This window comes from Balaenoptera acutorostrata, chromosome 9, assembly GCF_949987535.1.
Source record: "Balaenoptera acutorostrata chromosome 9, mBalAcu1.1, whole genome shotgun sequence".
Lineage (NCBI taxonomy): Eukaryota > Metazoa > Chordata > Mammalia > Artiodactyla > Balaenopteridae > Balaenoptera > Balaenoptera acutorostrata.
In genome coordinates, this window is record NC_080072.1 from 43361375 (window position 1) to 43379458 (window position 18084).

An 18084-nucleotide genomic window follows, 5' to 3' on the forward strand; every position below is an offset into this window, starting at 1 on the left:
AGTAAATGACCAGGTATATGACTCTGTTACCCTGTGGTTACATACTGGGTATAAAAAGATCTAATCAAGCCATTTTGGTGACAGGATAAAATATGCCAACATGTTTTATACTTACTTCATGAGATCGGCCAAGATGGCAGAGTAGAAAGAGCCTGAGCTCACCTCCTCTCATGGGCACACCAAAATCACAACTATTTGCAGAACAACCATCAATGAAAAAGACCAGAACCTACCACAAAAGACCTTCTACAACTAAAGACATCAAGAAGGAACCACATGAGATGAGGTAGGAGGGGTGGACTCACGATAGAGTCAAGTCCCATACCCCTGGGTGGGCGGGTAATTATACTGGAGAATAATTACATTGCAGAGGTTCTCCCACAGGAGTGAGAGTTCTGAGCCCCATGTCAGGCTATCAAACCTGCGGGTCCTGCACTGAGAAGATGAGCCCCCAGAGCCTTTGGTTTTGAAGGTCAGTGGGGTTTGATTTCAGGAGCCCCGAGGGACTGGGGGAAACAGAGACTCCAGGCTTAAAGTGAGCACACAAAATACCATGAGCTCCAGGTCCCAGGGCAAAAGCAGTGATTTGATAGGGTCCTGGGCCAGACCTACCTGCTGGTTTTGGAGTGTCTCCTGGAGGGGGTGGAGGAAGGGTGTGGCTCAACCTGGGGACATAGACTGGCAGTAGCCATTCTTGGGAGCTACTTCTACCATGTGGATGCTGGTGCTGGTCGACGCTGGTGCTGGTGGGCGCCATTTTGAAAGTCTCCCTCCAGCTCATTAGTGCCAAGACCTGGCCTCATCCAATAGCCTGTAGGCTCTGGTGCTGGGATGCCTCAGGCCAAGCAACTAACTGGGACACACACACACACACACACACACACACACAGAGCCCCACCCATCAGCAGGCAAGCTGCCTAAAGACTTCCTGAGCCCACAGCTGCCCCTGGACATGGCCCTGCCCACCAGAGGGCCCAGGACCCAGCTTCATCCATTGGTGGGCAGACACCAGTCCCAGAATCCCCTGGGCCCTGGCCCTGCCCTTAGGAAGACTGCACTAGCCTCTAGACCAGCCTCATCCACCAGGGGGCAGACACTAGATGCAAGAAAACCACAATCCTGCAGCCTGAGGACCCAGCCTGTAGCAGGCCAGACCCAGCCCTGGGTCCCAGCCCTGCCCACTAGCAGGCCAATACACTTACTTCATGACCCTGAGAGACAAAGTAGGTGTGGAAACATCTCTTTGTCCTTTTCTACCCTTGTCCCAGGGTTGTCACTGTCCTGCCCAGGGAAGGGGTGAGGATCAGGAGTGGAGGAACACATCTACTGTATATTCCCGGGTTAAAAAAATATGTATATGGATTGAAAGGTTAATGTAGATATGATACCATCTGATGATTTTTCATTGTTGCATTTTTATCCTGTGACCATTTCATGTCAAAAATGTCACGGGGCAAACAAATTGTGGTATATACATGTAATGGAATATTATTCAGATATAAAAAGGAATGACATATCAATACATGCTATAACATAGATGAACCTCAAAAACATTATGGTAAGTGGAAAAAGTCAGATGCAAAAGATCACATATTGTATGATTCCATTAATATGAAATATCAATAATAGGTAAATCCGTAGAGACAGAACGCAGATTGGTGGTTGCTAGGGGCTGTGGGGAGAGGAAAATGGGGTTCACTGCTTATGGGTAAAGGGTTTTACTCTGGAGCAATGGAAATATTTTGGAATTAGACAGAGGTGGTGGTTGCACAACATTGTGAATGTACTAAATGCTACCGAATTGATGGCTTTAAACTGGTTAATTTCATGTTATATGCATTTAATTTCAATTTTTAAAATGTCCACAGGATCTAAACATCATGCTTTGATCCCACCATGACCAGGGCCTGGAATATCTTGGCAATCCCTGCTCCACCACTGGGATAGGACTGGGACTGGTCTTGCTGCCAGGGCTCTGGGTCCTTGTGCATGATTGGGGTGGGCCATTCACTCGTACATGCCCACCGAGTTGTGGTCACACCGCTGCCCCTTGCAGCGTGGGTTTCAGTGTTCCATCTGAGCCTCAGTTTCCTGCTGTGCCTGGAGCGCCTCCACAGCACGTACTTCCTTTTAATTCTTCCCAGTTTTCTCCCCAGGGGCTGGATCCTACACCTGGGACTCCAGCTGCTGAATGAAACTCTGCTGCCATTGGACTGCTCCCTTGGAACTCTGCCACTGCCAGCCTCCCAGGAAGCCCCGGCATCTGGATTCCAGCTGTTGGATGGCATGTCTTAGAGTATCTAAGTCTTCCTGAACCAAGCACATGCTGCCCTTTTAACCATGGTCTTGGTTTCTCCAACTGCTCTCACAAGAACCAGCCTCTTCTACTGGTCTGGGGTTTCCCACCCCCTTTTCTGTTGATTCCTTGCTTCCATCCCTAGTTAGCATTGCTGAGGTTCTAGCCAGCCTCAAGGGAGAGCCACCCTGACGTATGACAAAGGAGCCTGTGGGTCTTCTCAGTACCTAATGCCAGAAAAATTGCAGGGTAAGCTGCACTTCAGCCACATCAGATCCTTCTAATCCTGCCAGCTTCCTCTAAATCATACACAGAGTCATCAGATGTGGGTTTTCTGTGTTATTTCCTTCCAAGATAAAAAGAGTTGGTGAGCTCCATGAAGTTACAAAATCTTATGAGTTCTGGCTAATCCCTCCTAATACTCATCTCCCTTCTCACTAACAAGCCTTTCTCTTGCCAGGTCCTTGGGTTTGTTTTCCATTTTCTAAAGGACATTTAGTTTCCTCACTTGGGGAGCAACACCTCCCTGACCCAGGCAGTCCCCTGCCCCTCCAGGCTTCACAGACCAAGTGAGGCAGAAGGTGGGGGTGTGCGGGTCAGTGTAGCTTAGTGGTGATTAGTTAACAACAAGGGCTTTGGAGTCAAGTGGAAGTGGGTTTAAGACCCAGCTCCGTCACTAAACTGCTTTATTACCCTGAATACAAACTCTCTAAACCTCAGTTTTCTCATCAAGAAAATGGGAAGAGTATAGTGGAGACCCTACAGGACTTTTATGAAAATTAAGTAAAATAAGGCATGCAATGCACCTAGCATAGTTCTTGGCAATAAATGTAAGCTACTTATACTACTCTTCATACTAACTGATGCAAGCTACTTATACTACTATTCATACTAATTGATGCATTGAGCATCTCTATACGCCTCTTCACATCCTCTCATCCCAACTCTGACTCCAACCACTGTTGCTATGAGCAGCTCTGTCCACTGTAATTAGATGATACACACCTTGTCTGTGTGGTGTACCTCTTGCTTCTTGTCCCAGAGCTTCTCTGATGCTGCAGTACATGTTCAGAACCTGATGAACATTCACACACGTGCAGCCCAGAGTGCAGGGGCGTTAATGCCTGTGGTGCTACCCTTGATCAATGGAGGATGACAACCAATGGATAATGGCTTCCCCCTTCATTCCTGGGCACGCTGTTCTGAGACACATGTCATGTGGCTTCTCCAAAGGTCCCAGCAGGGGCCTTTGGAGAAGCCAAAGCATCGACTGCCTACGGTGATGACCAGGTCAATAACACTTGACCAAATAACCCCCATCCCCACTGCCCCCACCTTCTCCCTGGGATCACTTCCCAAATAAACTCCCTGCACACAAGCCTTTGTCTAAGCTGGGCTTTTAGGAGAACCCAGGCCAGGAATCAGCAGTTATTGAGTTCCTGGCACCGGGGTATACATTAGAGCAGGGGTCAGTACATTTTTTTCTATAAGGTGCCAGATAAAAAATATTTTAGACTTTGTAGGCTATAAGGTCTCTATTGCAACTTCTCAATTCTGCTGCTGTAGCGTGAAAGGGGCCCTAAACAATCCATAAATGAATGAACCTGGTTGTGTTCCAATAAAACCTTCTTCATAGAAACAGGCAGTGAGCCAGATGTGGCCCACAGACTGTGGTTTGCCAACCCCTACATTAGGGCCACACAGATGAGTAAAATTGATCCCCTCCTCCATGAAGCTTGCAGTCTTGGGTGGGAGGAGGAGCACCTAGAAATGAGGCTGCAAAGGTGTCTGGAAGCGTCACTAAGGACCTTGGACCCCATGCTAAGGAATTTTGGCTTTATTCTTTGGTGATGGGGAACACTGAATACGTTCTCAGATCTAGTAGCAGCTGCAGCTGGGAACAGGTTATTTCACGAGCAAGAAATGAATTGCTCGTTTTTAATATTTCTGTGAAACCCAGTCCTGTCAGAGGGCTGCCTCCCCTGCAATCCATGACCAAACTTCCCATCAGATGGCCAAGTTCCCTTATCTGTTACCCTTGAGGCCAGAGGTACCTCAGAATTCAGAATAGTTTTGGATTTCAGAAAGATAATACAGGGCACTTTCCATATATTTTTTAACATCCCCATCAGGGTCTGGGGCAGCATCAAACACATTAATATTTACACTAAAAGATTATAAATAAATTCAAGTCAGTTCAAGGCAGGTTTGGGTCCTAAAGGAGTTAAGAAAATATCTTTTGGATTTTAGAGCTTTTTGGGTTTCAGAAATGCAGATGAAGGACTGTGGACTTGATTTGTTTTGTGTTTCACCCCTAGACTGTGACATTCTCAGAGACAGTCTCTGAATCCTCATTGACTGCATGCAGTAGGTGCTCCATAAATGTTATCAAGAGAGTGAGCAGACAAGAATGGCCAGAGAACAGTGTTCATGGAGGGATTCAGTGGAAGAAGAGGCTGGTCAGGGACTCTGGTAAAGGACATAGGGAGACTAACATGCTCTGATCAGGATTCTGGACTTGATCTGGAAGGTGATGGAGAGCCCCCTTCAAGCTTGTTATGTAAGCGGTGTGACTCAGCTGCGTATGAGGACAGCAATTCTTATACCAGTAAGAGGCAGAATCACAGGGCAAGGAACTAGTGTGAGCAGTACAAGGTTCCTGCAATAGTGAGGCAAGAAGTGCCTGTGAATAAGGCAGTGAATGTAAAGCAATTGAGAGAAAGAAGAGGCAGTTATGGCAACTAATCATGTTGGGGGAGAAGGAGAAGCTGCAGCTGAACTTGACCTGCCTGAGATGGTAGAGTACAGTACTAAGATCACAGGCTCCGGAACCCAGATGCTTCTCTGTTTAAATCCCAGCTCTGTCACTTACCCTGTGACCTTGGGCAAGTGACTTAACCTCTCTGTGCCTTAGCATCCTCTTTAGTATCCACTTCATAGGGTTGCTCTGGGGATTAAATGAGTATTTATGATGCACCTAGAGCAGGGCTTGGCTCTGGGCTGTTATTACTGCCTGCAACCAATCACTGTTTCATAAGGTTGAATTCCCCAAATGGTTCACCAAGTGACTATCTCCTCCAGGGTAAGGCAACCCACATCTCAAACCCTCCCAAGAAGTGACAAGTGGGTGCCAGAAGTCTAGTAATAAATGCATGTAACGAAGGTATGGAAAGACAAGATCACTTCAAGGGACAAAACTTTTATCAGACTTAAGAGGATAGGACTTCCCTCCGATGGGGTCTGTAAACATCTATTCTATTCACAGAGGCTTTTTCTTTCAATCAGTCACCACTTTGCTGTAACAGTTTGCAGCGTTGAAGCATGCCACGGAAACTTTAAGTGCTGGGTCATTCATTTGTAGGGAGAAAGCTATAAGGAGGGATGTCTTAAAAGCCTGTAATTTAGAAATGTTCAAATCTTTGCATCCAAATGGAAAATGGAAATGGTGTCAGGTTTGTGCCAAAAGGAAAGTTGTAATTGCTATGTGCTTCCCTTCCCAGCCCTCCTGGGCAAAGGAACATAACCAGCTATGTGGGCTTCAGAGCTGTCATCTACAGATATTTAGCAGACTCTGCAGCTTACACTACCAGTCTGCCTTCTCCCAGGAATATTACCCAAACACAGCAACACAAATGCCCATTTTTGAAAGTGAGGGCTCTGCAACAAAGTTAGTGTCTCCCCTTTCATCTTTCCTGGAATTTGCTGCCAGGAAAGCAAAGATGTAAGCATCCAGACTAATTTTTTAGTGAATCTTCCTTCTAGCATGTCAGTCCACTGTTTAATCCACTAATGACTCCCTTGTTCCTCTTGAATCAAGTTCAACCTCTTCATCTTGACATTGGAGAACCTGCATGATTTAGCAATGGATTTCGGCCCCCAATGACCTTCTAATCTCACCAAGTCTGTCTGTTTACTGTCTCCCAGTGCCTCCGTATTTACTCTCACCTCTCAGTTCTCACATTAGTTTCACTCTGTTCACTCCCTTCACCTGGAATGACCTTTTCCCTTCTGTCCATTTATCCACACCCTACTACTGCCTTCAAGATATAAACTAACCTTTCTAAGGAGCTCTGGTGCTCCCATTATTACATTCTTCGTTCATCTACTTTCTGACTAACCATGTTTAATTTGTCCCCAGTTCATGTCTGTCTTGGGTTAGCTAAGTTTTGCATACATATTTTTATTTACACCACAACTAGACTTCAGGAAAGTGTCTTGAAAGTCAGGATCCTTGTTTATACTCTGAGTTTTTCTCAGTGATGGTCAACTCTGGACACATGGAATACTGGTTGGTTGATTGGTTTCTCCAACACCACCTTCCACAAGAAAAAGAAGGAAACTTTCCCATCTAGACAAAGGTATTTCTCAACTTGATTCAAGGCATCAGTTTGATACCTGTACTTCCTGTTATACTTAAAAGTGAATTATAAGAGTATTTCCACTAAAATCAGGAATAAGCATGAATACCACTATTTAATATTGTACTAGAGGTGATAGATAATAAACTAAAACATGAAAAAGATACAAAGGTATATTTATTCATTATTTCCCCCCAAAATGAAAAATAAGCATTAGAACTATCAAGAGAGTTCAGCACTGTCTAAACTCAAACTCAAGGTACAAGAATCAATAGCTTTCCTAAACACAAGCAATCAATGATTAGAAACTTTAACAGGAAAAAAGAGCCCATTCACAAAAGCAATAAAAGTATAAAATACCTGTGGGGGAAAAAAAGCCTCACAAGAATGTTTAATTCAAATGAGGAAAAATTACATGACTTTCCTGAAGGACATAAAAGACCTGAAGAGGGGGATATTCCATATTTCTAACTGGGAAAACACATTTTAGGATGCTACGATATAAAAACATATCGTAGGGTTTGCAACACCATTCAAAATCCCAATATAAGTTTTTATTAAACACAGCAAACTCATTCTATGATTCATCTGGAATTATGAATCTGCTTGAATGGCCATGAACATTTTGAACCAGAAGATTAATGAGCAATGACTTGCTATCAAAACATAAAATAAAATTATGCTATAAAATGGTGTGGGTTTCGTGCAGGGATAAAAAGATCAACAGAACAGAACAGACATGTATAAAAATTTTATATTTGTTAAAGTAGCATTTCAAACAATAAGGGAAAGGACAGACTATTTGATAAATGGATGTGAAACAACTACCTAGCCATTTTGAGAAAAAATAGGTAGATTTTCATTTCCCAGCTGTGCTGGACAGCTCTGGTCTGTCCCTCCAGCTACTTTCTTCAACCTTCTGTACCCTGTTCTTTGCGGGAGAGGAGAATCTGTGTGGGCTCTATCAATGAGGCTTCGTTGTCCTCGTGGTTGGAGTCAAGGTCAAAAGGGAGAATCGACAGGGAATCAAGACTGGGATCCCTGTGGGTCACCTCAGGCTAGTAGCTTCCCTTAACTGAAGTTCTCAGCCCCTGGGAGGTGGTACAGGCAACTGAAGTTAAGATCTTGGCCCTCAAGGTTCTCACAGGCCAAATGGAGGAGAAAGAAAGGGACAACCAGTACTGTCTACCATGAAGTCAGCTGCACATCTAGCAGGCTTTGTCTAATTTAATCTTCACAACAAACTTCCACCTTTTACGCAGGAGGAGACAAGTCCCAGTGACTTCAGTTGTCTTCTCTGCCCCGTCCTCTGCACGCTCCTTTCGCCCCTTCAGACATGGGTGCTAAAGGCTCCTCTCACTTTTATTTTGGCCACACCATCATAATCAGACCCCTGATTCAACGACCCTTTGGCAACTCATGTGGAGCATGCCATCTGTTTTCTCTTGAGGCTTATTGATACCATATTATTCACAAAATTAAATTCCAGGAAGATTAAAGACCTAAATTTATTTTTAAACCCATAAAAATATTAACAATATGGGAATATATTTATAACCTTGGGTGTAGGAAGATTATTTTTAGACAAGATACAAATCAAAATTCATAAGAGGAAGGATGGATACATTTGACTAAAACAAAATTTCAAATTTTTGGATGATTAGATACTCATAAGCAAAGTTAAGAGAAAGATGGAGAGGAATATTTGAAATTTATAACAAAGTGTTATTATCTGTATCATATAAGGATCAATTCTAAACAAATATATTTTAAATATATTAAATTATATATTTACATATGTTTATATATAAAATACATAATATAAAATGTATTTTATACATATAATATACACATGTATTTTATATATAAATATATGGAAATATATAAACATCAATTTTTAAAGGAAACATTATTAGAATAATGGACAAGAACATGAATGGGCCATTCACAAAGAGGAAATAAAAATGGAATAAATATTTGAAAAGATTCATAATATTACTAGTAATCAGGAAAATATAAATTACCACAAGACACCATTTTTAACTATCAGATGGGCAGAACTTTAAAGAATGATAAACATCAAGAGTTGCTGAGGAACTTCCCTGGTAGTCCAGTGGCTAAGACTCCACACTCCCAATGCAGGGGGCCCAGGTTCAATCCCTGGTCAGGGAACTAGATCCCACATGCCACAACTAAGAGTTCACATGCCCCAACTAAAGATCCCGCATGCCACAACTAAAGATCCCACATGCCACAACTAAGACCTGGTGCAGCCAAATTAAAAAAAAAAAAAAGAGTTGTTGAGCAAGTAAGGAAACAGGCTCTCTTGTTCACAGTCAGGGAGAGTGTTTAAGTTGGCAAGCTTTTTGGAGGAAAATCTGGCAGTGTCTATTAAAATTACAAATGTCCATCCCTTAAGATCCTACTTCTTGGCAGCTACCATGGATAAAAACTTGCATATTTGCTCAAAGAGGTATGTATAAGGATGTTTATTATAGCATTATTGGTAATAGCAAAAAACTGGAAACAATCTAAATGTCCATCAACTGTGGAATAACTAACACATTTGCACAGCAGATTATATGCAACAGTTTAAAAAAAGAGATAGATCCATATGTTCTGACCTGGAAATATCTCTAATACCTTTTATTTAGTGAAAACCCATTTAATTTCAGGACATCACGTAGACCATGATACCATTTGTGTAAAGGGTACTTGTATGTTTTTTTATATGCGTATAAACTCACAGATAAAAGTCTAACAAATACAAGCCAAATTGATATCTATTGCTACTTTGGGGTAGAAGACTGTGGGATTTATTGGGAGAAATGTCAGGGATTTTTCACTCTTTTTGTATTCTGTATTTTTCTGTATTTCACTATTTTCTGTATTGTTTGAAATTTTACAATGTGAATGTATTTACATCTTACCTATAAAATGATTTCTTTAGTGAATAATTGTAGATTACATTTAATTCCTTCAGAAAAAGATAAAAGGAAGAACATGGGGCTTTAGCATTAAATGGAAGTGTGACTTCAAGAAACTTGCCTAATTCACTGGGACTTGTCTCCTCCTGCATACAAGGGGGAAGTTTGTTGTGAAGATTAAATTAGACAAAGCCTGCTAGATGTGCAGCTGACTTCATGGTAGACAGTACTGGTTGTCCCTTTCTGTCTCCTCCATTTGGCCTGTGAGAATCTTGAGGGCCAAGATCTTAACTTCAGTTGCCTGTACGCTGTGGACGTCTGTGCAAATAGAAGCTCAGTTACATTTATTGAAAGAATGAGTGACTGAACAAGCCACATTTGTTTATTGTTAATGGATAAACATATGTTCACATATGTTCATTGTTAACAGTAAACAAGAGATGCCTTTTTGGCTTCCACCAGGAAGATCAAAGGCTTCTGGTTTGTGAGAACAATAAGTCAAAGAAAATCAGAGATCTACACCAAAGGGATAAGGGTTTTAGAGCAGGAAGACTCATCACACAGATCTGATATTGGAGAGCCCCAGTCTCTGTGGAGTGATAGGGCTGCCATGGGTAGGGGTGTGGGTACTGGAAAGCCAAGCTGAGAACCCGGTCTCCAGGCTGAGAGACTGAATATACTAATGGACAAAGGCCAGGCTGTATATGACAGTGACGATAGAACTCTGACCCCCAACCTCTGCAGTAAATGGCCTGGGAAGCCAAACCACAACGTCTGCAGCCATTAGTCCAGAACGGTTAGGACTTGGGCAACTCTCTAATGATGACTCATCTAATGATATCAACTCTCTAATTCTTGCCTGACTGCCTCCTCTATTTCCATCTCAGGACCAGTCAGAGAAAGCCTAATATGCTCTCCAAACCAATCACATCAGATGCTCCATTTCTAGTTAGCTCGCTCTCAGCTTCCCCATGCCAACAATCTCCAGTCAGAAAGTACCCACTTTCTTATTTTTCACTGTAAAGCTTTCCCACTCCTCTGCCTGCCTTTGAGTCTCTGTCAAATGCTAGTGATGGCAGCTGACTTCCTTGCTACATAGCAAGCTCTGAATAAATAGCCTCTTTTCTCAGTTCAGTGGTCTTCGTTTATTCCTACAAGGCCTTCTCCCACGTTGCAACTAGATACTAGATACATGTTATATATTGGGATTTATACTTATACATAAATTCTACTTCTAAATTAAAAAAAAATCACCAATGTAGATTAGTGCCAAAAGCCAAACTTCTCAAGGAATCTGAGGAAGGATGCTCAGCTTGCATTAAACTAAGAAAAAAATAAATGATGTCCATACAGATGGCAGCAAAAAGAGGCTAAAGACAAGACTGAGTCTGGACAATGGACAGAGGCTTCCAGAAATCTCTGTGAGCTTTTTTTTTCCTCCTATAAGCCAGGCACAGCTGGGTCCAGAAACTGCAGGGGCTGGAGAGCCTAGGAGGAATGCCTGCTTATCAGTCTCTCCTCAGGGCTGGGCTGTAGTTGTAAGTCTTTAGAAATGTCCACCTGCCACAGGTTCAGACAAATGAACCAAATATATACATAAGGCCTTAGGGGATTGAAAGAAGTAGAAGATGGTTGGGAAGTTCCCAGCCCCTAACTCCAGGAAAAAGGGTTTCTTGGATGCTGGCATTGGAGCCTTGCCTATCTACCCATGACTATTTGCCTGTCTGAAATCCTAAAATTCCCAGCATCACTCTATAGAGCCTTAAAATGTATTTATAACAGGTTATAGCCACATTTCTCAAACTACTTAATGTTAATAGATGTCTCAGCAAAAAAGGAGCTTTGCAGTCAAGTTTGGGAAATGCTGGGTGAAACCAAGTTAAACAGACTTCTTTTTGGCAGGACTTTGCAAAACCTTCAATATGCTAATATATGTTGTGAATCTGCAAGAAGGAGATATATAGCATACAGCATTTTCCAAAGTTATTTAACCATAGAAATTGATTTCCTGCCCACCTATTTACATCTCCCTGAACATCATTCTATAACATACAATTTTGGAAGCACAGGTTTGAGATAATGCTACCTTTCAGGGGAAAACCATTGGCTGGCTCATACCTCTCATCATCTATTGTAACTCACCAAGATGAGGATCAAGATGCCCCATAGGAAGTGGTGCAAGAGGGCAATTTTGATAGGAGAAGGAAGAAGACAGGATCATAAAGCAGAGCCTGGGGCCAACGGAGGTTATAGTCAGGTCTCAGGTCAGCCTAGCACAGCTTAAGGATAGGGGGTGTATTCAAGATGGAGGAAGCCAAAAATTATCCTTGCCCGGGTCATAATTTTCTTGACCAGCCATAGGATCATTATCTCTAGGAAGATAGAGAGTAACCAGCAGATCATTGTATGGGAAGAAAACAGAGATTCAGGTGATTGATTCTTTCCATAACACTTTACAAAAAGACCGCCCATAGTCCTGTTTAAGAGTCGAGATAAGGGAGGGCAGAGAGATGATACAACTTGTCTGATGCCCCAATAAAGGCACTTTTCCTTCTGCAACCGCACCATGGAGACTTCGAGAGAGCGCAGGGAAGGGGAGTGAAGTGTTCCAAGGATTCCTTTGTTCACTTACTTTAGAATCACACAGCCGGTTCCTGCAGGTGGCGCTATCCAGAACACCTGGATCCGCGTCCTCCTCCGTGGGGTGCTTTCGGTGACCGCAACGGGGCAATTACTCATAAATTGTGTTTCTTCTTCATCTATGATCTGTGGAAAACCAGTGGAAAATAAACACATTAAAATGCAATGTCACTTTGGGAAGTTTCCGTGTTGACACTTCCTTAATTTTATTTTTAAATCTGTCATTTTCTGTTAGTAGTTCTACATCCCCAAGACACCAGAATAGTGCCTGGCGTTGAGTCCCACTTAATGCTTGTTGAATTAACGTAAGGGCAAGGATGTAGCACCTGTTCTCCGCTCTCTGGGACCAGGATCTTTTGTCAGCACTTTGAGGGACAGGCCACTAGGTGATGATCTTGCTCATTTCACTACAACAACCTGTGTCCCACTTCAGGGAAGGAGGAGGGTGGGGGAGAGATTATCCAAAGCAAACACTATATACCTAGATGTTGTGATTCAATTTTATAGCTTGAAATTAAAATGCTAAAAGAAAACCCCCCTTTGGAGTAAGTATACCAAAGTACATAAAGTCGCCCAGCACTATAGCACTGTTTACTCCTGCAGCCTCTCCTTTCTTAATTTGTGCCTCATACTGGTGTTCTCCCAAGTTAACCATCAAGATTTCCTATGACACTGCAAAAAAGCTGGTAGCGATTCCCATTCCCCAAGGCTGTTTTCACCATTTCTCCTGCTTGCTTCTGGGTTTGCAGCCAGGACTTGCCTATCCCTCTCGTAGAACCACAAACTGTTAGACCTGAACAGATCTTTTGGGGGAAATCATCTAAATCCAATGGGTCTTAAGTGCCAACTCCAACTGATTGGTAGTAGCTGTGTCATGAGTGGTGCTACTAACATTAACAGAGAACATTTATTGGGTGTTTAGTGTAGGCTAGGTACTAAGCTAAGTGCTTTATATGAATTACTCATTTAATTTTCAAATACAATTTAATGAGATCATTATATCCATATTGTATTTATTTTATTTAAAAAGTTTTTTAATTCCTCTTTTTTTTAGGAAAACAGGTAAAAAATTAAGTCACATCATATACTTTCATCACTGTGCAAAGCAAAGGCAATGTTTTGTTTATCTCTATATTCTTTATACGTCTCTCATTTCCTTCCTTTGTTTACCACTCACTCCTAAGTAATATATGTCCTTCTGAATATCTATATATACACATATATGTATATATACATATATATGTGTGTGTATAATTTACTTGAAGTTACATAGAGTTGTTTTGTATTTTAATATTTCTTTCACTTAATCTTATAATTTTGAGATATGTCAATGTTACTACCTGTGAATGTACACTGCTACTGACTGCTGCTTAGTACTCCACTGCATGCACAGACCACATTTTACTTATTCTCCCAGTGAGGAGCACTTAACTGACTTCCAGCTCTTTGCCTCCACAAACATTGCTGTAATACAAATCCTCATGCTGCTCTGCTTATGAACCTACATGAGAGTTTCTCAGCAATATAAACCATGTAGTGGGACTGCTTGGTTGTGAGGTTGTGGGTATAATCATATTAATTTCACTAAGTAGTTCCAGATTGTTCTGCAAATTGGCTTTACCTACTTTTATTCTATAAGCTATGCATAACTGTTCCCATTTCCCCATATCCTCACTAGTACTTGTGATTATTGGACTTTCTAATTGTTTCCAATCTGATGGATGTAAAGTAGTATCTTGTTTTCATTTAATACTAGCAAATTTGAGCACCTCTTCATAGATTTATCATGTTTCTCCTGTGAATTGCCTACTCAGAATATTTACCCGTGGATTTTTCTTTTTCTTGTCGATTTGTAGGACTTTCCAGATATGAAATGCTCATCATTTACAAATGTCTTTGTCACCCAGACATTCATCTTATCTTTGGAATTCTTCAATAATTTCCATCTAATCAAATTGATCAATTTCTCTCCTATGGCTTGCACTTTTTTGGTCTTGCTAAAAACACTGAGATCACAAAGATATTCTCTAGTATTTTCTTCCATTAGCTTTATAATTTTATTTTCACACTTAGGCCTTCAATCCATTTAGAATTTACTTTTTAATGTAATGGAGTAGGGATCCAACTCTATTTTCTCCATACTGTGAGCTACTTCAAAACAAATTAGTAAACAGATTTTTTTAGAACAGTTTTACACTCACAGCAAAATTGAGCAGAAAGTACACAGAGTTCCCATATACCCCCTGTTCCCACACATGCACAACATTCCCCATTATCAACATCAGGCATCAGAGTGGTACATTTGTTACAACTGATAAACCTACAGAAACCTACACTGACACATCATCACCCGAAGTCCACAGTTTACATTAGAGTTCACTCTTGGTGTTGCATATTCTATGGGGTTTTGACAAAGGTATAATAATATGCATCCACCATTGTAGTATTGTATTGAGTAGTTTCACTGCCTTAAAAAATCCTCTGCTCTGCTGATTCATCCCTCCCTCCCCACAACTCCTGGCAATCATCAAGCTTTTGTTGTAATTGCTTATTAGTTCCCTGAGGTTTTTTGTCGATTCAGATTTTTCTATGTAGACAACCATGTCATCTGTAAACAAAGACGGCTTTATTTCTTCCTTCCCAATCTGTGTATCTTTGATTTCCTTATCTTGTCTTGTTGTATTAGCTAGGACATCCAGTATGATGTTGAAAAGTAGTGGTGAGAGGGGACATCCTTGCCTTGTTCTTGATCTTTGCAGCAAAGTCTCAAGTTTCCTACCAGTAAGTATGATGTTAAGTGTAGGTTTTTTGTACGCTCTTTACCAAGTTAAGGACCTTTATCTCTATTCATAGTTTGCTGAGAGTTTTTATCATGAATGGGTGTTGGATTCTGTCAAATGCTTTTTCTGCATCTATTTATATGATCATGTGATTTTTCTTATTTCACCTGTTGATGTGATAGATTACATTAACTGATTTTCAAATGCTGAACCAGCCTTGCATGACTGGGATAAATCCCACTTGGTTATGGTGTCTATTCTTTTTATACACTGTTGCATTTGATTTGCTAATATTTTATTGAGGAATTTTACATCTATGTTCATGAGAGATATGGGTTTGCAGTTTTCCTTTCTTTGCAATGTCTTTGTCTACTTTTGGTAATAGGGTGGTGCTGGCCTCATAGAATGAGTTAGGAAGTAGAGAATCGGTATAATTTCTTCCTTAAATGTTTGGCAGAATTCACCAGTGAACCCATCTTGGTCTGGTTCTTTCTGTTTTGGAAGGATATTAATTATTGATTCAATTTCTTTAAAAGATATAGGCCTATTCATATTTTCTATTCCTTATTGTGTGAGTTTTGGTAGATCGTGTCTTTCAAGGAATTGGTCCATTTCATCTAGGTTATCAAATCTGTGAGCATAGAGTTGTTTGTAATACTCCTTATTATTCCTTTAGTGTCCATGGGATCTGTAGTGATGTCCTTTCTTTCATTTCTGATATTAGTAACTTGTGTCTCCTCTTTTTTTTTTTTCAGTTAGCCTGGCTAAGGGCTTATCAATCTTACTGATCTTTTCAAAGAACCAGCTTTTGGTTTCATTGATTTTCTCTATTGATTTCTTTCTTTTTTCAATTTCATTGATTTCTGCTCTAATTTTTATTATTTTTCTTGTTTATTTTAGATATTATTTGCTTTTCTTTTTCTAGTTTCCTTAAGTAGAAGATTAGATTATTGATTTAAAGTTTTTCTTCTTTTCTAATATGTACATTCAATGCTATAAATTTCCCTTAAGTGCTGCTTTCATTGCATCACACAAAGTTTGATAAGTTGTATTTTCATTTTCATTTAGTTCACAATATTTTAAAATTTCTTTTGAAATTCCTTCTTTGACCCATGTGTTGGTTAGAAATGTGTTGTTTAACCTCCAACTATCTGGGGATTTTCCAGCTATCTTTCTGTTTTTGATTTCTAGTTTAATTCTATTGTGGTGTGAGAGCAGATATTGTATGATTTCTATCTTTTTAAATTTGTTAAGGTGTATTTTATGACCCAGAATGCAATCCATCTTGTTGAATGTTCCACGTGAGCTTGAGAAGAACGTGTAATCTGCTGTTGTTGAATGAAGTAGTCTATAGATGTCAGTTAGATCCAGCTGATTGATGGCACTCTTGAGTTGAACTATGTCCTTACCGATTTTCTGCCTGCTACATCTGTCCATTTCTGATAGAGGGGAATTGAAGTCTACAACTATGACAATGGATTCATCTATTTCTCCTTGCAGTTCTGTAAGTTTTCAGCTCACACATTTTGATGCTCTGTCATTAGGTGCAAACATATTAAGGATTATTACATCTTCTTGGAGTATTGATCCCTTTATCATTATGTAATGCCTCTCTTTATTCCTGATAACTTTCCTTTCTCTGAAGTCCACTCTGCCTGAAATTAATATAGCTATTCCTGCTTTCTTTTGATTAATGTTAACACTGTATATCTTTCTTGTCATCCTGCTTTTAATCTATTGATATATGTCTTTATATTTAAAGTGGGTTTCTTATAGACAACATATAAGGGTCTTGTTTTTGATTCACTGACAATCTTTTAATTGATCTGTTTAGACCACTGATGTTTAAAGTGATTATTGATATAGGCAGATTAATATTACCATATTTGTTGCCTTGTTCTTTGTTCCTATTTCTGTCTTTCACACTTTTTCTGTCTTTTTTGGTTCTAATTGAGAATTTTATATGATTCTATTTATTTGTTTTCCTTCCTTAGTGTATCGATTATACTTTTTTTTTTTTTTTGGCTTTTTAAAACGGTTGTCCTGGAGTTTTCAGTATACATTTACAACTAATCCAAGTCTGCTATCAAATAACACTATACTGCTTCAAAGATAGTGCAAGTACCTTATAATAACAAAATATTCCTAATTCCTTCCTCCTTTCCCTTATATCATTGCTGTCATTCATTTCACTTACACATAAACATATATAAGCATATATAGACATAAGCATATACAATTGAATACACTGTTACTATTATTATTTTGAACAAAGTATTATCTGTTAGATCAATTAAGAATAAGAAAAATTAAAAAATTTATTTTACCTTCCTTTATTCCTTCTTTAATACTCTTCCTTTTTTAAATGGAGATCTGACTTTCTGACCAATATTATTTTTCTTGTCTCTAAAGAACTTTTTAAACATTTTTTGCAAGACGGGTCTACTGGTGACAAACTCCCTCAATTTTTGTTTGTCTGAAGAAGTCTATATCTTTTTCACTTTTGAAGAATAATTTCACAGCGTATTGAGTTCTAAGTTGGTGGCTTTTTTCTCTCAACACATTATATATTGCACCCCACTCTCTTCTTGTTTGCATGGTTTCTGAGAAGTTGTATATAATTCTTATCTTTGTTCTTCTGTAGGTAAGGTGTTTTTTTCCTCTGGCTTCTTTCAGGATTTTTTGTTTATCTTTAATTTCTGTAGTTTAAAAATGATATGCTTGGATATAGTTTTTTTGGCATTTATCTTTCTTGGTGTTCTCTGAGCTTCCTGGATCTTTGGTTTAGTGTCAGATATTAATTTGAGGAAATTCTCAGTCATTATTGTCTCAAATATTTCTTCTGTTCCTTTCTCCCTTTCTTCTCCTGGTATTCCTATTATGCATATGTTATGCCTTTTGTAGTTGTCTCATAGTCCTTGTATATTCTGTTCTGTTTTTTTCAGTCTTTGTTCTTTTGCTTTTCAGTTTTAGTAGTTTTTGTTGATATATCCTCAAGCTCAGAGATTCCTCAGCTGTGTCCAGTCTACTGATAAGCCCATCAAAGGCATTCTTCATTTCTGTTACAAGGTTTTTGATCTCTA

General features: G+C 39.9%; 1 protein-coding gene across 2 annotated transcripts in view; it reads right to left on the minus strand.

Annotated features, from left to right (window-relative positions):
* SPON1 (spondin 1) overlaps positions 1-18084 on the minus strand; it is a 282849-nt gene that overhangs the window by 190412 nt on the left and 74353 nt on the right. For both annotated transcript variants that reach the window (XR_450390.3, XM_007174892.3), the window contains exon 3: positions 12214-12347. Coding sequence is in view for 1 of the 2 variants with exons in the window: in XM_007174892.3 (XP_007174954.1) it covers positions 12214-12347 (134 nt within the window). In the remaining variant the exon portion in view is untranslated. The remainder of the gene's footprint in view (positions 1-12213; positions 12348-18084) is intronic.